The sequence below is a fragment of the Lygodium microphyllum genome, chromosome 23, assembly GCF_053477565.2.
Source record: "Lygodium microphyllum isolate KBCC chromosome 23, Lygodium_microphyllum_v1.1.10, whole genome shotgun sequence".
Lineage (NCBI taxonomy): Eukaryota > Viridiplantae > Streptophyta > Polypodiopsida > Schizaeales > Lygodiaceae > Lygodium > Lygodium microphyllum.
In genome coordinates this window covers 54,990,888-55,017,638 of record NC_141157.1, presented here as the reverse complement: position 1 = coordinate 55,017,638, position 26,751 = coordinate 54,990,888, and the positions used below count along the sequence as shown (strand labels likewise).

General features: G+C 40.1%; 1 protein-coding gene across 1 annotated transcript; it reads left to right on the top strand.

Annotated features, from left to right (window-relative positions):
• Positions 1–22,115: 22,115 nt before the first annotated feature.
• On the top strand, positions 22,116–24,812 carry LOC148016201 (uncharacterized). The gene is made up of 2 exons (XM_087664607.1): positions 22,116–22,629; positions 22,741–24,812. Exon 2 carries the CDS (start codon positions 22,780–22,782, stop codon positions 24,604–24,606), a length of 1,827 nt encoding a protein of 608 aa, XP_087520733.1. The 5' UTR covers positions 22,116–22,629; positions 22,741–22,779; the 3' UTR covers positions 24,607–24,812.
• Positions 24,813–26,751: the final 1,939 nt, after the last annotated feature.

Below are 26,751 nucleotides of genomic sequence, written 5' to 3'. Positions count from 1 at the left end.
TGCCCCCGCTGAGGACATTCTCAACCACAATTCTCTACCTCCTTATGTGGAATGATACAACACATGGTGGTGCATCCTCTACAACAAGTTCCCCAAGTGGCTCTTCCTCAACGCCTTCACCAACTATTTTTGAAGCTGGTCGAAGTCCATGACTCCCAAAATGGACTCCTAAAGAAGCTCAAGAAAGAAAGTATGCCTATCGGATGACGGCACGTATGCGGGTAAAAGGTGTTCACTTTAGAAATTCCATTATCTCACAACGGAAAAAATTATGTTGCCATAAATTGCTAGGTTCTCATAATTGTGATGAGTGTTTTACAAACAAAGTGAAGGCCCTTCCGAGAGGTCCTCGTCTCCAAATCATCAAATCCCTCTCTCTCTCTGGCCTAATCCATATCAAAGGAGAACAACTATGCATGAACGGTGTGGAGTTTTGTAGAAGTGCAAAGTATGGAGACTACCTTCAACTGTTGTTAGCTTGAAGGTTGGGTGTGGTTGAAAAGGTGGCCATCACACCTTATGAAATATATGTCACCGAGGATGGACACACCAAGGCAAGAACAATCACTGGTGAGCAAATTCTCCGTATAGCAAAGTTGGTGGGTTCCAAAAAGAAACACTCAGGGAAAAATCCTTCATAATTCAAGAAAGTGCATTCCCTCTACTCCCTTAAGTAGTCTACACTGATGAATAATAACAATGGCCTGAATTTCTACACCTTCCACTCTGTACAAAACATCCGAGTTAATGTATGCATCAGTAGGAAGATTTTCTTCCAGCAGCGTCTTGTCATGTACTTTGGGGCTGAAAGATTAAGGGAGATTCTTGTGTCACCAGAACCTATAATCTTCCCAATGCTAGACTACAATGCATCCTTCAAGGTACATGTCTTTATCCTATGATAATAGTTTCTCATGAATCAGAACGAGTTGTATGGACCTATCCGTCCACTTGCTATGCAAACTGTGCATATTGTAGCTAGCACAAAGCTTAGATTCCAAGGCATTATTAAAAGCATACTAGGGCCTAGACGTCTTGCTGAAATCAATGTATCTGTGAACCCATTCATCCTTCCCCTTATAAAATACAACTTAAGTCTAGACGTTTTCATCTTCATACTCTACTAAGGCAACATGGCATTTCCAAGATTTTTTGGGCACAAAGGGGAGAAAGCTCTAGACTTTTTGGATAACTTAGAAATGGCCTTCCTAGTCACAGGCCAGGATGATGAAGCAACCAAAGTACGAGCCTTCTCTTTAAAAGGTGATGCTCGAGTGTGGTATCAAGCTCTCTCGAAGGCTACAAGGGGTAATTGGGAGGATGTCAAGACCGCATTCATGCACAAGTACCAAGATACAGAGCCACCTGAAGATATTTGGAGACAACTCTTAGATCTTCGCCAAACCTTACCAAGGGAGTACCAAGCATATGAAGGCATGTTTATAAAATTGTGGGATAAATGGACAGCCTCTTTAGCCGAGGGAGAAAGAGTACTTGATTGCCTTAAGAAATATTGTTTTCTAGCCGGACTCCATCCTCTACTAAGGAAGAAGGTCAAAGGAAAGTTTCCCACATCCTATGAAGAATCCATCACTTATGCGAGGGAGAAAGATAGAAAATTGAAGTATCAAGCTCAATTGAAGGGGGGAGTTGAGCCCGTGCAGGTTTTACCAACCATGCCAAGGCCTAGATAAATAGCAGAGGCCCCACCTGAACCAGAGATACCACAGCAAGAGCTCCTACAACGCATTACTAATCAACTTGAAAGCCTTTCATTAAATTTGGTGCAAGGAGTGCGGCCCCCTCCCCTCATAAATGAAGGTAATCGAGGTCCAAGGAGGCAAGAAAGAGAGTATGTTTGCTATAATTGTGGGGAGACTAGCCATGGTATGTACTTTTGCCCTCATCCTAGGCATTTTCCAGGAAATGGATTCCAACCAAGAAGGAGGGGACAACAAGTGACACCACCTATGGAAAGGTGGTGTCACTTGTTGTTCCACCGAATCCAAGGCCTCCACCACCGGTTCAAGTTCTCCAGCATCCTCGACCACTTGCAGAGGTGTCGCCCTTGCTTGTCCAACCGCCAGAGAATCATGATGTTAGGATAATTAGTTTAGATGAGACTGATGTCAAAGGGAAGGCCAAAGTAGTAGAGGTTGAAGCAATGCCGGTGAAGAAAGCCCGGAGAATTGAGAAAATGGAGCCTACACCACCAAAGGAGGTTGAAAATATGGAAAAGGAGGCAGACTCATCAATGGCTGCAAAGACACGCAACAGTAAAAATAGGAGGGCTCGCTCACGCCGACACATTGAGCCAGATGATTTTTCCATGGGTAAAGATACTAGAGCTTATGATTTGCTTGCTGATGTGAGGAATCAAGGGCCAAAAATTTCATGGCCCCAATTACTACATCTATCTCCAACAGTGCGGCGACAATGGTCAAAGATGATAAGCATTAGACCCATGAAAAATAGACATGTGAATGCAATCCAGGCTAGAAAGATGAAAGATATTGTGTCTCTAGTGGAAGCCAAAATCAATGGGCAGAGAGTGCCAAAGACACATGTGGATGGAGGTGCAGAGATTTGTGTCATGACAGAAAAGTTGATGCATCGTTTGGGATTAGAGGTAAATGAAACTACTAAATTTGGGGCCAAAATGGCTAACAATGTAGTAGTAAATTGTTTAGGAGTTATAAAGAAAGTCAAGGTAAAGGTGTGTGGAGTGCAATTGGAACTTGACATGTATGTGATACCAATGAAGGGGGACAGCTATCCGCTCATTCTTGGGCGACCATGGCTAATGGAAATGAAAGCCAGACAAGATTGGGAGACAAGGGCTTTAGAGCTAAGACCACAAAAGGGGCTGCATAAAAAATGGAAGAGCACTATCTACAACATGAAGGAAGGCCGACAGGAGGATCTTGTGTTAGAGATCACCGCTGATGAATGGAGTTCCAGCGAGGGTTGATCATCTATGATAGAGGGAGAGTCTTCTAATGAGGAGAAAGAAAGCTCTCTAGAAGTGATGGGGATTACATTAAAAGGGTCTTCTAGTAGTGAAATTCCGCAGCAGCTTCCAAAGGTCGAGAAGGAGGGGTTAGAAAAAATATTGGCTAAGGATCTATCAGTTGAGGAGAAGGCAGCCTACATGGAAGTGGTGATAAAACACTCTACACTTTTTATTTCTGATTATAAACACATCACAGGTGTGACAGCAATACAACATCACATTAATCTAAAAGAGGGAGCACGACCAGTGGTGCAGCAACTACGACGACTGGGAGTAGTTCAACAAAACGCTCTACTAACTAAGGTGCAACGACTTTTAAAGGCAGGCTTCATCTATCCAATAGGGGATTCAGAGTGGGTTTCACCTATGGTGGTGATATCCAAGAAGAATGGAAAATGGAGGATTTGTGTGGATTACAAGCTGCTAAATGCTGCAACTTAGAGAGATCACTTTCCTCTTCCCTTTCAGGATGAAATACTCAAAGAGATGGCCGGGCATGAGAGATACACTATTTGTGATGGGTATTCAGGTTATTTCCAGATCCGAATAGCTGAGGAGGATCAACAGAAGACCACCTTCATTACACCTTGGGGTTGTTTTGCTTACAAAGTAATGCCATTTGGATTAACAAATGCCCTAGCTACCTTCCAGCGATTCATGAATTATGTCTTCCAACCATATTTTGGAAAATCCATTAGGGTCTTTATTGATGACTTTTGTATTTATAGTTCTAAGGCTTTACATCTAGGGAAGGTGGATGAAGCTTTCAACCGCCTTGCACAAATGGGGGGCAATTAAACCATGAGAAGTATCGCATTGGCGAAAGCACTGTAACTTTGTTAGGGCATGTCGTAAGTGAGAGGGGCATTGAAGCAGATCCAAACAAAGTTAAGGCCCTATTGGCAGTGCCATCACCATCTTCTGTGAAGCAACTAACCTCTTTCATTCAGAAGGTGCGATATATGGGGCGATTCATTCATCTCCTCTCCCAATTAATATTTCCACTGCAACAGTTAACCCACTTTGAGGAGCTCCTGTGGAGTGACGACAACGAAAGGTGCTTTCACGAGATGAAGAAGGCTCTTAGCACCCTTCCTATAATTTTATAGCCGTGTTGGGATCATGAGTTTTTTGTCAATCCGAGTTTTGGGGAAGATGCTCTAGGGGCAGCACTAATACAAAAGGATACTAAAACTAGCCTAATGAGACCGGTTTACTCTTCTAGTAGAGTAATGACAGCATCAGAACGAGGGTACAAGATGGTCGAGGTGATGGTTTTGTCTCTAATGTTTGCTGTAAGAAAGTTTCGTCCTTATCTTCTCCCTAGGCCATTCAAAGTGATCACGACAGAAGAGCATTTTCCCTATGCCTTACAGCACATGGACGTTTCAGCTAGAATCGCTAAGTGGGTGATACAACTCCAAGAGTTTGACTACACCTTCAAGGTGGAGGATTCTACTCGAGCTTGCCTAGCTGATTTGTTGACCCATAGATGCCATCAAAAGAAGGAAAAATAGAAGGAAAAGGTAAAAGAGGAGACACCTCCTCTTGAGGAGCCGCCGCGGGTGGAGAATGCCCATGCCCTCTACTTTGATGGAGCCTACAAGCGTATTAAAGACAAAGCAGCAAGCAGGAATAGTGGTGTTCAGTCCCGAAGGTGACAAACTTTATGGAGAAGGTATCAGCTTGGAGGATGTCCATTCTAATAATGAGGCAGAATATCAAGCCTTGCTTTTAGGTTTGAGGTGGTGTCTTTCACATGGTGTCACTCGATTTAATGTTTTTGGGGATTCTATGCTCATTTTTAAGCAAATAAAAGGAATCTGGGCTTGTAAAAATGATAACTTAGCAGTGAAAATGAGGGAAGCTAAAACTCTCATGAGAAAGCTACAGAAAGCCCAAATCTATTTTGTGCCCACGCGCACAAATGGCGACGCAGATGCTCTAGCAACTGAAAATTTGAAACAGGTAATGGTGGGCATCATTACAGTAAAGCTTCCCTTGTTTCAAGGTAAGTTTCAACTACAAGATGTGCTTTATTTTCTCGAGCAAGGTGAGGCACCTACACATATGAGTAAAAGTGAGAAAAGGTGGCTAGCTACTAAGGCCACCAAATACCGCTTGATAAGTGATGTGTTGTATTGCAAAGGAAAGGATGCAATGCTTAGAAGGGTACCAACAGCAAAGGAGATTATAGATGTGATTAAGAGCTACCATAAAGGGGTTTGTGGCAGACATTTTGCTTAAGAAATAATCAGCAGGAAGATTCTCCAAGCCGGTTTTGTGTGGCCTAGTCTACATCGAGATGTGCAACATTGGCGCCACACTTGTGACGATTGCCAAAAGGCCAGACCAAGGAAGCTAGTGCATGAGGAACAAAATCCCATAACTACATATGGTCCATTTGAGAAATGGGGAATTGATGCAATAGGGCCACTCCCACGAACTCAATCTTGCAAGGAATACATCATAATGGGAGTAGACTACATGACGAGGTGGGCAGAGGCTTCAGCAACTAGTAGAATCATAGTCCAAGAAGTGGGAAATTTTGTGTTTGAAAATATTTATTGCAGGTTTGGCACACCTTTGGAAATTATATCTGATCGGGGTCCCGGTTTTAGGGCAAACCTAACAGGGGAGCTAATGGAAAGGCTAAAAATCAAGCACATGCATTCTACTCCCTACTATCCACAGTGTAATGGTTTGGTCGAAAAAGTGAATGGGCTGATTTGTAAGATAATTACCAAGCAGGTACACATGCACCCCAAGCACTGGGATAAAAAAATTGAATGCAGCTCTTTGGGCCTACAGTACTTCATTTAGAACCTCACTTGGCTATACTCCATTTCACCTCGTCTATGGCCAAGAAGCTTTGCTTCCTATAGAGGTGGAACTGGCCAGTTTGCGTGTTTTAGTAGCCAGTCAAGAGAAAAATCAAGATAACAAGTTAGAGGAAAGGATCTTGGATCTAGAGAGGCTGGAGTTAGACAAAGAAGCAGCAGTCCAACACTATTCCATGCAGACTGAACAGAGGAGGAAGACCTTTAATAAGAAGCTGGCTATCAAACACATAAGGGAAGGATCACTTGTGCTACGGTATGATAACCGCTTTGATAACAGAAAGGATGTTAAACTTGTGTTCAAGTGGGAAGGGCCATTCATGGTTATAAGGAGATATCCAAATGGCACTTATAAGCTAGGTGACATGGATGGGAAGGTTCACAAGACAAGGGTAAATGGATGGCGACTGAAGCCTTAGCATGAATACCTCTAGCCTAAGGGGAGGGCTAATGATCCGGGTTTTTTACAACCCGGATTATTACCACAAAATTTGGCCAAAGCCCCTATCAAGAGCTTACCATATCACTTTGGGTTTACTCTTCAAGAACTAGGTATGCTACATTGCTTCTTGATTATGATAACTCTAGCAAATGGGGGGAACAAGTTCTTAGAAGGCATGTCAATGTAAAAGGTCAAAGGGATGGTTATCTTAGTGAAGATGAAAATGGATTACACCTAAGAGTTGAGTGAATACATAGATTTTTCAAAGGACTAGCCTCCAACTACACATGGGCTCCGTCTGTATCACTAAGATTTGGAATCTATCACCATCATTAGAGGACACCTCACCCTAGCACACAAGTCAATATCCACATCATGGTGTCATTTGGATCTTGCACAAAAGCTTATAAGCATGGACCCCTTTTGTCACATGCTTATATGTATTTATATGCATATGGGGGGACTAAAGTCAAAGCAACTTTTAGAAGCCGTTTTTTAAAATCTCAATAACTCCCAAGAAAAAGCGAATTCCTCACGGATTTGAAGTTACGAAGACGCAAACTGTTGGCTACATGCAAATTTCTTCTCTCTTTCACCACACCAACTTTCCACTCTATCCTTCTTGTAAATATATTATAATAATGCGCTTTGGGCACCCACCTCTTGTAATCTAGCTCCATTTCTCTATTTTGTCTACCACCACCCTTGGCTTCTTGCATGATGACCAAGGTGGGGACTTGTCCCATCCACTATGCTCCATATTTTCAAAGATGCCATACATCATCTAGGATTATGTTAATCAAGAAGATTATCTTAATCTAATCTCTCATGGAGGCTATATAAAGACCCCATGGAGAATGAAGAAGGGGGGGAGGAATGACAATGACAAGTCCATGAGAGCACTCTAGAATACCCTCATCTCTTTGAGGCAAGCTATGAGTAAGTTCTTTTATTATGTAGCATAATGGCAAGCTTCCTCTACCTCTTCTTCTATTATCTCCCTCTCCTCTTATCTTCTCATTCCATGTAGCATAATGACAAGCTTCTTCTACCTCTTCTCCTCTTATCTCCCTCTCCTCTCAACTCTCTCTCTCTTATATTCCAATATGGTATCTAGTACATATATTCTCTCGTGTAAATTTGTGTTTTGGTTCTCTTGATACTCTTTGAGAAAAGGGATGTCCTAGCCCATCCTCCCTTTGGCTAGGTGGTGCCCCTCTTTAGTTCTCTTAGTGAGGATTGGAGGTTGGATGGGTAAGAGGCAACCCATTCATCATTTCAGCCCTCACTGGCTACATGTAATTTTCTTCTCTCTTTCACCACACCAACTTTCCACTCTATCCTTCTTGTAAATATATTATAATAATGTGCTTTGGACACCCACCTCTTGTAATCTAGCTCCATTTCTCTATGTTGTCTACCACCACCCTTGGCTTCTTGCATGATGACCAAGGTGGGGACTTGTCCCATCCACTATGCTCCATATTTTCAAAGATGCCATACATCATCTAGGATTATGTTAATCAAGAAGATTAGCTTAATCTAATCCCTCATGGAGGCTATATAAAAAGCCCATGGAGAATGAAGAAGGGGAGGAGAGGACAATGACAAGTCCATGAGAGCACTCTAGAATATCCTCATCTCTTTGAGGTAAGCTATGAGTGAGTTCTTTTATTATGTAGCATAATGGCAAGCTTCCTCTACCTCTTCTCCTATTATCTCCCTCTCATCTCATCTTCTCATTCTATGTAGCATAATGGCAAGCTTCTTCTACATCTTCTCCTCTTGTCTCCCTCTCCTCTCATCTCTCTCTCTTATATTCCAATATGGTGTCTAGTACATATATTCTCTCTTGTAAATTGGTGTCTTGGTTCTCTTGATTCTCTTTGAGAAAAGGGATGTCCTAGCCCATCCTCCCTTTGGCTAGGTGGTGCCCCTTCTTTAGTTCTCTTAGTGAGGATTGGAGGTTGGATGGGTAAGAGGCAACCCGTTCATCATTTTAGCCCTCATTTTTTTGTAGGGAGGGAGGACAATAACAAGTCCATGAGAGCATTCTAGAATATCCTCATCTCTTTGAGGTGAGCTATGAGTGAGTTCTTTTATTAAGTAGCATAATGGCAAGCTTCTTCTACCTCTTCTCCTCTTGTCTCCCTCTCCTCTCATCTCTCTCTCTTATATTCCAATATGGTGTCTAGTACATATATTCTCTCTTGTAAATTTGTGTCTTGGTTCTCTTGATTCTCTTTGAGAAAAGGGATGTCCTAGCCCATCCTCCCTTTGGCTAGGTGGTGCCCCTCTTTAGTTATCTTAGTGAGGATTGGAGGTTGGATGGGTAAGAGGCAACCCATTCATCATTTCAGCCCTCAGTAATGAGGAGGGGGAAGCTCTATAAATATGACACAAGGGTAGAAGTTGGAATTGTGGACTAATTAGTTCGAAGCATGGATTGATTTGCTAGAATTGTGGAGTGTTGAGAAGGCACCATGGATGTTGTATTGTCTTGCTGATTTAAGCCTGCTTCAAGCTACAAATGATGACAAGGTTGCCCTACTTCATTAAGAGAGTGATGATGAGGATTAGTAAGGGAATGGAAAGGAGAAGAAGGCACTAAATTTGGGTTGCTAACAACACGTTGAAAATCAGGGCATGAGTTGGGGAGAATTTGATGAAGTTTGGACTTAAACCTTTGAGTAGAAGGCACTAAGTGTGCTTGGAAATGTGTAAGAGGTTTGTCCTGTGTGATAGGTGTATTAGGAGTCTTATGAGCATTGAAGTGGGAAGATGATATGCAGGATCCAATGTTTGAAGTGTGATTGTCAATGGATGAGATGGAAGATGTTGATTCGAGGGGTGCAACTGGATAGAGAGTAAGAGATTGGGAATTTGTAGTGGTTGAGGAAGTTGGGAAGATATTGAGTTTGTGAAATATAGCACTCCTACCATAGACGAAGACTTTGTTGTATGGATTATAAAATCTGTACGCTTTGTGGTCATAAGGCTCACCATATCCGATGAAGATAAGTTGCGTGTCTCTAGTTAAGAATTTTGATTTGTGGTCGGTATTGACTAGAAAGGTTGTGCATCCAAATATCTAGAGATGAGATAAGTCAGGAGGGTGAGCAGATCATAATTCATAGGGTGTGTAATTGTGAAGCAAAGTAGAATACAACCTGATTTGAAGATAAGTTGCAATGGCAATTGCTTCTTCCCAATACTCTTTGTCAAGACATGCCATTGATAGCATAGCTCTTGCTACATTTAACAGAGCGAGATTCTTTTTTTAGCAACTCCATTTTGTTGTGGATGACATGGCATGTAAATCTTGTGATGAATTCTAAAGGCTTTGTAGTAGACTTGAAGCTTATTGGAGGTGTAGTCTCCTCCAGTATTTGTTCATAGAGCCTTAATTTGTAACTCATGCTTATTCTCCACTACTTCTTTGTACTCTTAGAACTTTGAAAATACTTGTGACTTCCTTGTGAGAAAATATACAAGAGCATATCTAGAATAATCATCAATTAGTACCTTGAAATATTTTTCACTGATGAGTGATGCAAGATTTATAGAACCACAAATGTTGGAATGTACTAGTTGAAGGGGTTGAGATGTAATCAGAAGAGATGTAGAGTAGGGAAGGTGTGTGGCTTTGCTTAGAGTTGAAGGTTGACAAAAGGGAAGTTGAGAGAGAGAGCATGGGATGCCAAAGTCAAGTCTCTTGTGGATAAGTTGTTGAAGAACATGTTGAGAGGCATGACCAAGTCGAAAGTGCAGTAAAAGAGAGTCTTGAGGTGAGCTTGAGAGTGAGGTGGAATTAGTGGAAGCATTAGTAGGGGGCTTAAGAATTGAGTAACCAAGAGTGTAAAGCTAGTCTAATTTTGGGCAAGATTGCCTAATTTTGGAAAAGTGAGTTTGAGAGAAGGTGATAATAGTTGTAGAATGCAATGATCCTTAAAGAAGTGAGCATTGAGAGAGGCTTGAGAAGTGATCTCACTAATGATGCGAAGATTCTTCTTGAGATTTGAAACATAATAATCTTTGTGTACCTTAATGATGTAATTGGATGGAAGCTCCACTTGAATGGTAATGTAGCCTTTAGCTTGCTGGATGTTGTTATTACCTATGGCTACACTGAGTCGAGTAGACATCTCCTTGAAATTCACCAACCATTCTTTGCAAAATGTCATATGATGAGTAGTTGTAGAGTCTAGGAAAGTGTATTCTTCTTTAGAGTCTTGACCAGACACTTGTAGCTAGGCTAATGATGGTATCTGATTGATCTTTTATATCATAGTTTCCAATGCTAACAAAGTGAGCTTGCCCTCTTGAGTGATTTTTGTTAAATCTATCTCTTTATTGATAATCTTTTTCTATATGACCTTGTCTTTTACAAGCATTGCATTTGAGATGGTAGTGAGGATTTCTACAAATGGATGAGGATTAAAATGGTTTATGAAAAATGGGTTTGTGATTAGGATTTCTATGGATTCCTTTGAAGTTGGGACTGAGGAGAGATCTTAGGCTTTGGATGAAGGGTGTGAGCTCTTTTGTGAAGATGTTTTGGGATATAGGCGGTTATAGTTAGAGCTTTGGTCTCTTGGGTAGAAGAAGTGGAAAGCGTATTCCTCATAACTTGTTCTTGCTTGATTCTATTGATAAGAGGCTAAAGATTGAGTTAATTAGTGGAGGTTTGAGTGGTGATAAAGGCTCTCCTAGGATAGAGGCAAGTAGGAGAGAAGAGATATAGCTTGTAGTTCTTCATAGATGACTAATCCAAATATTAAGGTTTTGTCTAGTAGGGACTGCCACTACTCCAAGAACATTGTGACAGATTGGTCATTTAATATACAATATCTATGTGTTCATAAGTATTGTTGGAGAAATTCCAAACACCTTTTGTAGTGGGTGTTGTTCTTACTAGTTGCACTTGTCAATCTCCACAATGGATCTGAATCTCCATCCTTGCAATTGCATCTCTTTGCATCCAATCTTCTTTGTTAGGTCCTTCTTGTTCAAGGATTATTCTTTGCCATTGATGATGTTCTTGAGATTAGCTTGAGAAAGGTAGAGCTCCATCCTTAGCTTCCAAACTTGATAGTTACTACCATTGAGTTTATCGATCTTGATGTGGTAGTTGTAAGATGTAGTGGCATTGAAGAGAGCCATTCGAGTAATGAGAGTAAAAGGAGACAAGTGGTTTGTAATTTTGAAAATAGCAAAGAAGTTATGACGTACTAGACAACTAGAACTCGAGCTTTGATACCATGTACTGAAAAAGATAGTAGGCCAGAAGATAAGACATGAGAACACACTGTGCACAATGTATGAATGAGAGATAGAAAGAGTATGGAAAGTAGAGTGAAATGCAGTTATTGATTTAATTATATATATATATATATATATATATGTACATTGAATGAGGTAGATGAGCTCCTATTCTAAATATATGATATATTTACAATGAGGATCATGATGGGATCCTTTTGTCCACATGTTGCATATCCTTATCTCTAAATATCTTATCTAGACTTTATCCTAACAATATTTGACACACTCAACTTTGGTTGCTAGCAAGCAAAACATTAAAGGGACACAATCAATGAATAGTTAGTTAGCACTAACTTGATTTCTTTGTATCTAGATGGTATTAATGTGCCATGATCATAGAATTTACTAAAAAATAAGAACAAGTGAAGAAAAAGTATCCCAAACATTGAAAAAGATAGCCAAAACCTTGAAACCTAGGTTAGACTTGGACAGGCTTGGAGCAAAAGTAGCTTAGCTCTTGAAAAAGTAGTGCATATCTTTGAAAAGCTAGCATAGCCCTTGAAAAAGCACTACATACCTTTGAAAAGTTAGCCTAGCCTTTAAAAGAAATTGTTTGTGCTTGCAATTGTATATGTCTAGATTGTGTGGTCTTGGAGCTAACTTCGACCTCTATTTCTAAACTCTCTTCTTGTGTGATATTCTATTCTCTCTCCAGTTCAAGGGAACAAGAAAGGAGATTTTTTAACATTGGAGAGGCCAAGGTTGCATGTGGATTAGGCATGAAGAAAATCACTCATAGAGGTTCAATGAGGGCACAACCATGGGAGTCGACCATACCATGGAGCTCATGGGGTAATAGCCATTGGATTGTTTTTGGAGGACTATGTAGTGTTGGTAAATTCCCTTACATACAAGGCCCCCCCTTGGAAAACCAACATTGACGAACAAGAAAGGGGAAAAAAGCATCCAAGTGCTCTAGGGAGCTTTGTATAATCTCTTTTAGGAGATTGACCAATTCTCCATTTTGATGAGGGCACAACCACGGGAGTCGACCCTACCATGGAGCTCATGGGCTAATAGCCATTGGATTATTTTAGGAGGACTATGTAGTGTTGGCAAATTCCCCTACATATAAGGGCCCCCTTGGAAACCAACATTGACAAACAAGAAAGGGGCAAAAAGCATCCAAGTGATCTAGGGAGCTCTGTGTAATCTCTTTTGCGAGATTGACCAATTCTCCATTTTGATTTTGAGATCATGTAACCAAATTTTGTGCAGTTTTCATATTGAATTTTGGTTTAAAGATGATACTAAAGTTTGACTTAGTGCTTGCATGCAAGAATCCACTTCTTTTTTGAGAGGCTCAATGGTCAAGTTGAGAGCCTCTAGTGCGCAGATCAGATGTTGTACGCTTGCGTAGTGAATGCCGGAAGGTCCCCAAGAACAAAAGAACTCTACTTTTTGCACAAAACTCAAGGTAAAAAGCATGCACAACATGAACAAGAGACCAATTGGGTACAATCTCCCCCCATGCCTTGTGTGAGTGCTCCACAAAGCATGTATTTTATGTATTAATCATCTTCAAGCTCAAATAATAGCCCAAATTACAAAATAGCAAGCTTTTGGCTTTTGAGTTTGCTTTAGCACAAAATAGAAATAAAGCTAATGGACGGTGCCCAAAGAGTCAGGCATACCCAATACAATGTCCAAGTACAAATAACATAATCGTGTGCCCATGCGCATACAAAATAATAAATAAATATCCAACGCCTCAATAAATAGGCGCGACAAAATATAGGCGCCATGCCTAAGATATGCACCCATCAAAATATAAATGATAAATCGAATACTCACTATCCTCCAATGCTTTCCTCCGCCACTACTGCTATCTCTACACATCAACTGAAGCATTCACAATCGTTAGTAAAATAATACAATTAAACTGACAAAAGTGAATACCTAGCAGTCTTCAGCTACATAAATAAATCAATTGGTTAGAAATCAATCCTAACCTTAATTTATTACGAGCGCACTCTAAACTCATAAACGTTTATTAATTTAATATGCATTTTGCGGAATCACCTGCTATGGAATCACCCATGTACATACTAAATTAATGAAACGCCTGAAAAGGATAGGCGTCCCCATCAACTTCTCGCACAAAGAATCCACTTTGTGTATGAGCCCCGGTCATCAAAGTTTACGGAATCCACCGTAAAACCTCACGGAATCCACCGTGAAATATGCCTCCTGGCATCATACCCCCAGGTGGGATAGCAATTGACCTCAATTGCTATTAGCTCAATGTGGAGCAGGCAGAGTGGGGAAAGCATTTAAGTCTCTAGTGTACATCCATTAGGCTTCCTCTACAGGATGGTTCTTAAATTTGACTAGATATCTAGAATATCTTCGGCCAGTTCTAGTGGTCATAAAGTCAGTATCTATGATAGCTTCAAGTTCAAGTATTTCAGTCTCTTCCTCTAACAAAGGTGGGTTTTCGTAAACAGGGTGTACAAGTAATTGGCCTCTAAAGGGTCGTAATAAACTAATGTGAAATGTGTTGTGAATTTTCCAATGAGGTGGTAATTCTAACTTGAATGCATTGTCATTAATTTTGTGAATGATCTTAAATGGTCCATAGAATCTAGGTGCTAATTTTACAACTGGGTGTTTATCTACACTTTGTAATCTACGTTTTTCTATTCTCAACCAAACATAGTCATCAACTTTGAAATTCATTGCTTGTCTTTTCTTATTGGCTTGTTTGGTATATGATTGCTGGGCTTTGGCAATCATGTCTTTAACCTGGTCAAAAATAGTAGCGTACATAGTAGCAATATCATCAACACTCTGAATTCTATTTGATAAAGATACAACAGGTGTAGACAATCTATAACCATAAATGACTTCAAACGGTGCTTTCTTTGTAGATGTGTGTGGTGTATTGTTATATGCAAACTGTAATAAATGCAAGTGTGTGTTCTATGTCTGTGGTTTAGAAATAGTATAAGCACGTAAAAGATCTAGAATAGTACTGTTAGTGGCTTCTGTTTGTCCATTAGTTTCAGGATGAAATGCAGATGAGAAATCAATTTTTGTTCCTAGGTTAGCAAACAAAGTAATCCAAAAGTTGTTACAAAATCTAGAATTACGATCAGAAATAATAACTTTTGGTAATTCATGGTTAGTGAAAACAATTTTCAAAAACAATTGTGCTGCCTGTGATGCTGTTAAAGTTTTCTTACATAGAATGAAATATGCTTGTTTACTAAACCTGTCTACTACAGTCCAAATCATATCATGGTTAGCTTTAGTATTAGGTAAACCAATAATAAAATCCATAGAAATTTGTTCCCATGGTCTTTATGGAATAGATAAAGGCATAAGTAATCCATAATGTTTACCGTGATGTCTCTTAACTCTTTAACAAATCAAACATTCAGAAACAAAATTAGATACATCAGTGTCCATATGTGGCCAATAAAAATCTTCACTTAATGTGCGTAAAGTAGATATGATACCTCTATGACCTTGATATGGAGGATAATGAATCTCATTCAAAACAAAAGATCTAAATGGAACTGTAACACATAATCTCTTTTCATAAAACATGAATCCATCATTATAAGACAATGAATCAATAGGAATCCAGTTATTTCCAACTAATTTATTCCAATCAGCATGAAAAGTAATGTCCTGATGATAAGTATCTTTCATAGGAGTTAAAGAATCAAATGCTATAACAGAAATATTATGAATGGCAGGCCTTCTACTTAATGCATCAGCCACTACATTTTCTTTATCGGGTTGATATTGGATAATCAGATGAAAACTCTGAATAAAGGCTGCCCATTTGATATGTCTGTTAGATATTTGGGGTTGGCTAAGTAAATGTCTAATACTTTGTTGATTGGTCTTAATCATAAATTCAGAACCCATTAAGTAGTGTTTCCATTGTCTTAAGGCTTGTACTATAGCTAATAAATCTTTATCATATGTGGAATATTTAAGTTTGGAGGGTTTCAGCTTACAACTAGAATAGGCTATAGGATGATTGTCCTGTATAAGTATGGCTCCTATTCTAGATCCGCTAGCATCAGTCACTACTAAAACGAATGGTCTATTAAAATCAGGCAGTTGTAATATAGAAGCATGGGTTAATGCATGTTTTAATAAGTCAAAGGATTTCTGTTGATTATCGGACCAATGATAAACAATACCTTTCTTTAAAAGTTTAGTCAAAGGCAAAGCAAGTAATGAAAAATTACGCACAAACTTCCTGTAGAAACTAGCAAGACCTAGGAATGATCGTAACTCATGCACATTTTTAGGTATAGGCCAATTCAATTTGCTTCTATTTTCTTAGGATCAACCTTAATACCATCTGATGATACAATGTGACCTAAATATTCAATTTCTGTTTTAAAGAACTCACTCTTTTCCGGATTAGCATATAGTTGATTATCTTTTAATAACTTGAAAACCAATGACAGATGTTCATAATGTTCTTTCTCATTTTGACTAAACACCAAAATATCATCAAAGAATACAATAACACAATGTTGATATTTTAAAAATATACGATTCATCATTCTACTAAATGTAGCAAGTGCATTAGTCAATCCGAAAGACATCACTAAAAATTCATAATGACCAAATTGTGTTCTAAATGCAGTCTTGAATATGTCAGACTTATCTAATCTCACCAGATGATAACCGGATTTAAGGTCTATTTTACTAAGTATGGCATAACCTTGTAGTTTATCCATAAGGTCATCGACTCTAGGAATTGGATATCTATTCTTTACTGTGATCTTATTTAAAGCTCGATAGTCAATGCACATACGATAGGTATTATTTTTCTTCTTTACTAACAAAACAGGTGCACCAAATGGAGAACTACTAGGTCTAATCAATCCTCTATTTAGTGATTCCTCAACTTGATATTGAATTTCTTTTTGCTCTATCTGGTTATGCCTATATGGTGCTTTACAAGGTGGTTGTGTACCAGGAATCAAATCTATTTTATGGTCTTCTGGACGTGAAGGAGGTAAACTAGGTGGTAGATCTTCTGCAAAACCATCTTTAAATTGTGCAAGAAATTCTTTATGCCTAGGGTGCATATGGTTTACTATAGGTTTGGCTTTAGATACATTGTTTGCAATGGCGGGAAGTCTAGGAATATTAGGATTTGGCTGTGGAATTGGCTTAGGGTTGTGATTGGTATTGGATGGTAAAGCAGGTGGTTTTGCCCAAGACTTACGGAAAGATGATGAGGAAAACGACCTTGATTAAATCTTCTAAAATTTGAGTTGAATTGCTTAGATCCATAGTTACCATTGGCTTGGAATTGTTGTGGACGCATGTCTCTTCCTCGAAGCTTATCTTCAGTGTCATGAGCTAATGAAATTGCGTCTTCAAGAGTTGCAGGCTTGAACATATTAACTTCAGCGTAGTAATCCCCAAGTAATCCAGACATATACTTGCGCTTGTGTGTCACTTCAGGTACGTCTTCAAGCATTCGTAACTGGAGTAATGCATTCCAAAAGCGTTCGGTGTACTGAGGAATAGGCTCACGATCTCGTTGCTAAAGAAGGTCCCATTGCTTTATGGCTTTTTCATGGAATTGTGGAGGAAGGAAATTCTGCATAAACTTCTTCTTGAAATTCTCCCAAGTAGTGGGTCAATCTATACTCTTACGAACCACGGTCCACCAAAGAGATGCTCTATCCACTAAATGATTAGTGACACACTTGATTTTATCTTTTTCTGCATACGTTTCCTCATGAAAGTAATCATCAAACTGATTGATGAATGCAAGAACAATTTTTCCATCTTGGGTGCCATTGAAAGTACGGAATTTGAAATTTCTTTTACTTATCTTTGTTTCCTTGCATATGGATTGAGCTTCGAGAGTCGCGTCGATGGTGCGTCGAATAAGGTCTTCAGATTGTGGTTCTTCTTTGTCGGTAGTCGATCTTTGTAAATTAGCCAAATGAACTTGTAATGCTTGCCTAGCTCGTCGTTCTTCATCCAACTGCATCATAATTAAGTCCAGCTTTTGCTCCATTGTAGGTTCAGGAAGATCGCCTTCAGCCATTAAATCATCCATATGTGATTCCGTCATCCTGCAAAACTTAGCGTAGCTCAAGATCGAGTGTACAAGGCTTATATATTTTTGTGTGTGGCTTTCACAATCTTCGTCTTTGACTATTGCGAGATTTGTAATCTTTGAAAAATCTGTGTTTTGACCTTTTACGTGTGTTGAAACGGGTTTAACAAGCCTGCGTATGCGAACAGTACCTTCCAAGAAACAACTTTGCAGTTCGGAGTTTCTGCGCAGGAACAGCCCTTCTATGAGTTTTGAACAGAAGTCAGTTTTGACTTCAAGTGACTTGTTTGACTTGTAGAGTTGCAGACTTATGTAACTTGCAGAGTACAAGGACTTGCAGAACTTGAGTGATTTAGCAGACTTGCAGAATTTGAACTTGGAGAACTTTGAAGACTTGAATAGTTGAAAAGCCTTGGATGACTTAGAGGATTAAGAAGCTTTATGCTTCTTGATCAGTCGTTGATTTTGAGGACATGAATATGTCCTTGGTGGAAATTTCGGCGCCCTGAACATCCTCACGTCCCCACAATTTAACGTTTTGAAGCTTTGATAAAACTTCTAGTTAAACTAAGATTTTAAACTTTAGGATTTAAGCTTTTAAGCTTGTAATAGATATGGCTTATCTCTGTAACTCCACGACTTGTATGAGAGGATATAGGAGTGGTCCTCTGCTATTGCAGGCCGGTCCTTCGCGATCTGAGGATGGAAACAGAGGTTCTTGATCTCTAGGAATCCACCCATATCGACCATTCGCGATGAGATTGACCATAGAGCTCGATCGTTCCAAGAGCTCCGCCTTCGCACAAGATGGGTAGCGATTGGAAGCTCTTGATCTCAGCTTCGCTCTGATACCACTGGTGTGCAGATCGAATGCTGTACGCTTGCGTAGTGAATGCCGGAAGGTCCCCAAGAACAAAAAAACTCTACTTTTTGCACAAAACTCAAGGTAAAAAGCATGCATGACATGAACGAGAGACCAATTGGGTGCAATCTCCCCCCATGCCTTGTGTGAGTGCTCCACAAAGCATGTATTTTATGTATTAATCATCTTCAAGCTCAAATAATAGCCCAAATTACAAAATAGCAAGCTTTTGGCTTTTGAGTTTGCTTTAGCACAAAATAGAAATAAAGCTAATGGGCGGTGCCCAAAGAGTCAGGCATACCCAATACAATGTCCAAGTACAAATAACATAATTGTGCACCCATGAGCATACAAAATAATAAATAAATATCCAACGCCTCAATAAATAGGCGCGACAAAATATAGGCGCCATGCCTAAGATATGCGCCCATCAAAATATAAATGATAAATCGAATACTCGCTATCCTCCAATGCTTTCCTCCACCACTGCTGCTATCTCTACACATCAACTGAAGCATTCACAATCGTTAGTAAAATAATACAATTAAACCGACAAAAGTGAATACCTAGCAGTCTTCAGCTACATAAATAAATCAACTGGTTAGAAATCAATCCTAACCTTAATTTATTACGAGTGCGCACTCTAAACTTATAAACGTTTATTAATTTAATATGCATTTTGCGGAATCACCCGCTATGGAATCACCCATGTACACACTAAATTAATGAAACGCCCGAAAAGGATAGGTGTCCCCATCAACTTCTCGCACAAAGAATTCACTTTATGTATGAGCCTCGGTCATCAAAGTTTACAGAATCCACCGTAAAACCTCACGAAATCCACCGTGAAATATGCCTCCTGGCATCAGCCTCACAACAAGGCTCCCACCAAGGCTATTAAGTTCTCCCTTCTCAAAGCTAAGCAATCACTAGATAATCTAGTGTGCAAACTTAGATGAAGATGGCCAAATGGTTTTACCTAAATATAAAATCATTAATGTGTTTTCAAAGCATCTCACTACCATTCTTGATATTGAGCCAAATGTGGATAACATGCAAAAATTAGGAACTTTGAAGTTGCATCCAAGTGCAACTTTATCACTGGATTGGATCTCCTCAAAGCAAGAGATTGAGTTTGTAATTAGGAAGATGGGGCAAGATAAGCACCAAGTGTGACACTTTTCCTAACAAGGATCTTGGGCTTTATGTGATATATGTGTTAATGATATTTTGTGAGTTCTTGAACCACATCTACAAGATATGGAAGATGCCAACTTAAATTAACAAATATGTTATCAAGTTAATTCTAAAAGGGTGGAAAGGGCCATATCTTTAACAATGATTGATGTGCCTTATAAAATTATTATAAAAAATACCTTGCACAATGGATAGAATTTGAGCAAGGAGTAAAGAATACACAACAAATATGAGAAGAATAGAAATTAAATTAATTTCAAATGAATTGATACAAAGATACCTCTTTCTACCTGTGTGCTTCCACTATGAAGTAATCTAGACATATGATAAGCGAAGAGCTTAAGGCTAGTTGGAATAACTCTAATTGGGTGAAGATAGATTGATGATGGCTTTGGAGGCGTCTTTCTTTTATAACTCGAGAAGGTTAGTCTAGTCGGCCTATTTGACCATATTATGAACCTTCTCTAGTTCACTAAGGAATATTCCCTTTACTATTAGATCAACGGTATTGTCCCCAAATCCTCTTAGGGGGTCTTTTGGTCCCTTTAGTCCCCTTGAGACTCCCCAATTAGGGGTTGCACTCCCATACCCTGCAACTCGATGCATCGTGCCTTGAATTGTTACCAGCGTAACTACTCTATCTAACCCAAAGGCTAGATCCACAAAGGTCACCTTTTTGCCAACTGGTCACATATACCTCATATGACATACAAGTCGAGACCCAACTACTCATGGCTTCTCCTCATAATGGGGACCTTACAACTTAGAGCACCACGGATAATTGGTGGCACCTTACGAGGGTGGGGCATTGAGCATATCTAACAATTATGGCTATTAAAATTATGTCTATGGCATTAACCCTTTCAGAAGCAAAATTGTATTGTAGGAGCTAGTTCATGGAAGGGCATATATGGGTTTGCACATGATACAAGGATACATGTTGCAACCCTAAATCTTTATTCTATCTATGGATCATGCAATTGTGTCTAGTAGTGAGTTCATGCCAACCATTATGGATCTTGATTAGGCTTATGGCAACATCAATTGGATTTCATCTTAAGTATCCTTTGAGGTTGTGTATTTGGAGCAATGTTTTATAATATGGTAAGTCGTTTATTTATGAATGCTAATGTAGTCATTTTTGTAAATGAGGAGCACACTAGTGACTCTTGAGTTCAAGTTGAAGTGCTTCTTGACCTGCCTATTCTTTATCTGGTGATTCAACCTCTTCTTGCAATATTCATTTTGAGGTTCCACAAGGGAGCATCAAGGGTTTGCCCCTACCTAATGGTTAGTACATTTTGTTTCTAGCTTTTCATAGAGGTTAATGCATATGATGTTGTTGTTGACCACATCTTTATGCATGAGCTATTGTATGTTTATGAGGCTATTATGCTAAAGTCTTTGGTTTTCTGGGAGTAGGGGAAAAATAGTTCCTTACAGATTGGGACTCTAGATTGGATTGGTTAGTTGGGCTATAATGATTTTAAGAAGGAAAATGCTTGGATATTTAATCTCTACTTTTATCAACATAGTAGTTAAATGAGCCAATTTGACATGGGATGATACATAGCAAAGGTGAATAATCATTTCAAGTGCACTTGAAGAATGTTAGAAAGAAGCCTCTAGGAAAATAGAGGGAAAAAGAAGATTTTTGCAAGCATAGTAACATGTGGATTGTAATAGTGATGCAAAATTGCAAGCAAGTCATAATGACATGTGAAATGTTAGTGATGCAGAAATGCAAGCAAGTTGATGGTAGGGCATTGCTTTGAGCCATGTCACATGTAGGTTGAACTGACCTATGTAGATTGATGAAGTTAAAAATCATTCAGCCTTTGTGAACCATGCATGTTAACTTGTATTTTGACTAGTTCGGGATTTGGCTTGATCGGCAGGGTACTCTCAAAAAATGAGGGTTCTCTGTTAACCATCTCAAGTTAATGCTATGTGGTAAGTTGTCATTCTTTACTTTTTAAGTTTTCTCTCCTTCTCGACCTTCTTTCACCTCGACTTCATGCTTTCTCTCTCCTTGTCATGTCTTTGTGGTGGAAGGTGAATTAATTGTGTGCTCAAGAAAACTTGAACTTGCAAGAGGGCAGGTGGGGGGGGGGGGGACGACGATTCACTAAAGTTGCATGCACAGGTCAGGGGACTACCAAGGTGCTAAGCAAGCGTTTTTTTAAATTGCCAATAAGGAAGTTGTGTGGAAGAATTGCTCTACCTGAGTGAAGGGACAGAGATGCCTAGTGAGTGACATGTGATTGGAATGGCTCCTCTACTCTAGACATGATGAGTCTCATGAGAGTTGGCACTTCTAAGGCAAACATGACGGATCTAAATTAGTGGCGCTTCTCTAGTATGGAGACAGTAGTAGAGCGGGTTCGTATCGGATGGGATAGAGGATCCAATTCGTTCTCGTGACTGGTCGTGTCCGGGGCTGCTGCTAAAACGAGAGAACATAAGGCTGCACTTCTCTGTGTGTATGTGTGTGTGTGTCCCCCCCGCTCCTTCCCTTCGATCATCATCATCAACGGTTTTCATCAACAACGACCCCGCCCTAGCAATGGCGAGGGACAGAGACAACAAGTCCATCCTACCCTTCTCTCCTCCTCCTTTTCCTTCTCTCTTGATCCTGTTCTCCTTCGTCTTGTCCTCTTTCCTTTGCGACCGACTCATCCTGATCCTCCCCTGGCTTTCCTGCTTTCTGTCTCTCCTTATATCTCTCTCTCTCTCTCGCTTTCTCTCATCTCTGTTTCTGCGTTTTGCCCTAATCCCTCCTGCCTTGACCTAAATCGCCTATCCCGCAGCGTTTGGTAAACGATACCCCTTCAGAAGCAAAGCAAGCGCGTTTCCTTCTCCCGCTCCGCACCAATATCTATCTTCGTTCTGTGACAGGTAATCCCTCTCTCTCTCTCTCTCTCTCTATTTGTGTGGTACGTGTGTGTTTGTCTCTGTATATCTGTGACCTCAGCTTGCCCCTTATCCTGTCATCGCCTTCTCGGGCAGGCTGCCGAAGAAGAAGAGGCTTCGCCTCCGTCCCGCACCATGGCCATCTACCGCAATGGTGTCAAGGTGAAGAGGCGTCCCACCCCGTCCAGCTCTTCCTCGAGCGAAGAGGATTCTATCGAGAAGTACGGATTCAGGCAGGATGTGATGTGGCCTCCTCAACCTGCAGAGGATAAGGGTGTAACTCAGGCATCTGACATTGTTTCCAGGCCCTCAGATTCTGGTCACGCATTCAGCCTGGATGTTATGCGGCCTCCTGAACCTGCAGAGAAGGAGGATGAAACGCAGGTACCTAACACGGCTTCCAGGCCCTCGGATGGCCATATTGCTGGCCTTGTGCAGAAAAAGAGGAAAACTGATTCAGGAAACATGGTTTCTAGCGTCCTCAATGGCCATCACTCCAATGGCGGACCTGCAGAAGAGAAGAGAAGAACACAAGAAGGCCATCTGTTTTCTAGGGTTTTGCATCCAGACCCTCAGGATGGAGCTACTCAGGCTTGCCAGATTGGGGACAGCATTTGCCACCTGCCCTCTGAGCTCATGGAGCTTGAGGACCTGCGCCCTATATTATCCCTTGACTCTTGGAATTTTCTACTGACAGAAGAAGAGAGGGAAAGCTTATCCATGTACCTGCCAGACATGGATCAATCGACCTTCAAGGAAACCCTAACACAGCTGTTTGCAGAGAGCAATTTCAACTTCAGTAGCCCTATGTCAGACTTGATGAAGCAGCTGAAGGATGGGCTCTGTGAGCCGGACATTGTAGCATATAAGAAAGCTCTGGAGCTGCTAGAGAGAAAGCAGCATTATCATAATATGCGCAGCTATCATAATAGTTTTGTGAATACTTGTCTGGAGATGCGAAGGCTTTGGTTGAGTCATGGGGATGCAGGCCTCGATGAGAGACTTAAACAATGGTATGTTCACAAGTCAAGGTGTGTGTCACCTCCTCTGGTGCCTTCGCTGCAATTTCCTGCCCTTCCAGATGAGAGGGATATGTTTAGGGAATCGAGGCAACAAAAGGTTGTGGTTTGTGCTAATCCTACCTCAGATGAGAAGAGAGCTCTCTTCCAGAGGGAGGAAGCTGTTCGGTATGCTTTCCCTGACACGGCATTCTTTTATTCCACTGTGGCAGGGAAAAAATCAGCCGTGGCTCCATTGAAGCGAGTTGGGGGCAAGCCTAATTCAAAAGCCCGGGATCATCCCATCTTGAAGCTGGATAGGCCTTCACATGTCACCATACTCTGTCTAGTAAGGGATGCTGCTGCAAGGCTACCAAGTAGCATTGGCACACGGGCAGATGTTTGTAAACTCATTCGTGATTCTCAGTATATTGTTGATGATGTATCCGATGCTCAACTGAGTCAGGTTGTTAGTGGGGCACTAGATCGGCTGCATTGTGAAAGGGATCCTTGTGTACGCTATGATGGAGAGAAGAAACTTTGGGTCTATTTGCATTCTGACAGGAATAAAGATGATTTTGATGATGATGGAACTGCTTCTACAAAGAGGAGCAGGCGGTCAAAGAAAAATGGGATGGAACGTATGGAGTACACCTGTAGGAACAACCAAGAGGTGTCCGACTCCGACACTGATGTAAACTATGCCAATGCCAAGAAAGACACACCTTATGAGATCTATCCTGCAGCAGGTACACCTGAATTATTATATAATTATCATCACAATTATTCCTTGACTAGCACTCCATTAACTGTTCAAGGCCAATTTCGAGAGGACTTTGCGTTGCCATTTATTGACCTTCCACCATCTGTTCAACCTGCCTGTGCAAATATGCAGTCTAGCAGGTTGGAAAGTATTGTAAGCAATGGGAACCATAGATACATCACATTGGGCATGCATTTGTAGTTACGTGAGCTACTGGATTACGAATGTGTTACTTCTTGTAGAGCTGATTTACACTTTGTGGTGCCTGAACTCCTAACCTAAGTTTTGTCATCTGGTGCCTTAAGTTAAGGTTCTTACAAGACCGAGTAACATTCTATGTGCTATTTAACAACCTCTGCATGAGGATGCTGCGACCTGTTAAACAATGTTTGCTTCCATAGCTTATTGATGTTTAAGAGTCTTTATTGCTTTATATGTCTACTCAACAAAATACATTTATAGTAAGGAGGCAACTCAACTATAGATATGCTGAATCAAAAATTTTGCTCTCTCAACTTTGTGATTATTTGTTTCAAGGTGAGTGCATAAGCAGTCTGGTGATTTGTTGGTCCCGCTAAACAACCCAAACTCGTTTATGAGGTCAGCATAGGAAAGCCAACAAAATGAAATCCTAACCAAGGAAAAAGTCACCTAAGAGGGCCTTTCACAGGATTGTGCTTTCTTCATTTAGTGTTGCTACTTGTTTGCATTTGCCCAGAGAATGGCCCAATTTGCAAGTTTTTGCTCTTTGGGGTACTGTGTGAAGGTCAATGACTGTGTATGGGAATCGAGGTAAACATATAACTTTGCCTTGTGCAAAGCCCCTCTAAATTAGATGTCTTTGACTTTTTTATTCCATGAGCTTTGTACACAGCTTGGGATCTCCTTGACTTAGACAAGCAAACACTCTCACATTGCACTCTCAGTCATGGGTTTTGTATGCATGCCAGGGCACACAATTTGTTGCCATCAATTCAAGTGTAGGAATCTTGTTTGGTGCCTGTATTAATGACTTGAGAATGGTGTTCTTAACCCTTGCAAATACCATCACCATCTATTCTTTACTCTGATTGACATTCAAGAGTGTTAACCATGAGAATCTGTCTTCCTCTCTTAGAAAAGTGAGATAGGGGAGGGAGGATTGAGATCAACAAACTCAAAATGGGTGCTTGACTGAATAGTAAATTGTTGATGCAGCTGTACTTACTTTTCTTGAGCCTACTCGTGTAGGGATTGGATGGTAATATACTCTAGTGAAGAAGCCATCATTTGTCATTATTTATTGATATATTGGAACTGGATGGTAGGGCTGAATCAGTAAACCTACCAGGAAGGTTATACTCATCCTTGAAGTAAAAAGGTAGAAACAAGTGCAAGTTATCATCAAGGATTTTAGGGGATGAGTTGTGCAAATATTGCATGTATGTTAGCAGATTGTTCACAAAAAACATGTTTGAGACCAATATCAACAACATTCAACTTGAAATCTATAGGTTTTTTAGCAAGGCATTTCACCAAAAATGGACTTAGCTTTACTGATGTGTATCTCTTTTTGGAGATTTAAATGTTGACTTACCAATTTTTGCAATTTGTTGATACTATGCGCCTTAGGTTAATGTGGATGCCTTTTCTACTTGGATTGGATTGGCCTACTCTATTTGCAGCTAGAAGTTGTTCCACTAGGAGATAAAAAGTATGCCCAATACAGCAATGCCAATTAGTGTTCATGGGTAATTGTTTTTAAGAGTTGACCCAAAAACCTTCACCTTGGAAATTTATATATACTTTGACATTTCAATGTTATAAACCTAAAATGGACTTTAATCTACCAATTGTAAAGCCTTATTTAAAGTGTTTCCAACTCGCTCGAGAGCTCGGCTTTATTTTTTAGCGAATATTGGTGAAATCATGCCTTCCACTTGCATGGACATGCAGTACTTGCTAGATTTTGTTGAGGAGTTGCAGGGCTTTACAGAGACTTTGAATACCAATTTTACAAAAATATAATTCAAATGTACTTAAAAGTTTGAAAAAATAGTTAAAAGTTTCTTTGATTTTTACAATCCACCCCACACTAAATCTTGGTTTTAGGCAATGCAAATATATAAAATTTTATGTAAAAAAAGGAAAATTATTTGCATAATTTTATGTGAGGGGAAGTATGGTGTCACTACCCTTGGTGCATCATTCCTATCCCCCTCTTTCACCTTATCAAATTTGTACATCATTTTCCCAAGCCACTTGACTTTAAATACGCCATGCCCATGTTTGATGGGTAGCCTTTAGGACTCAAACAATATCTTTGTCATAGCCTCCCAAATGGCTTGGAGAGTGAAAAGCAAACAA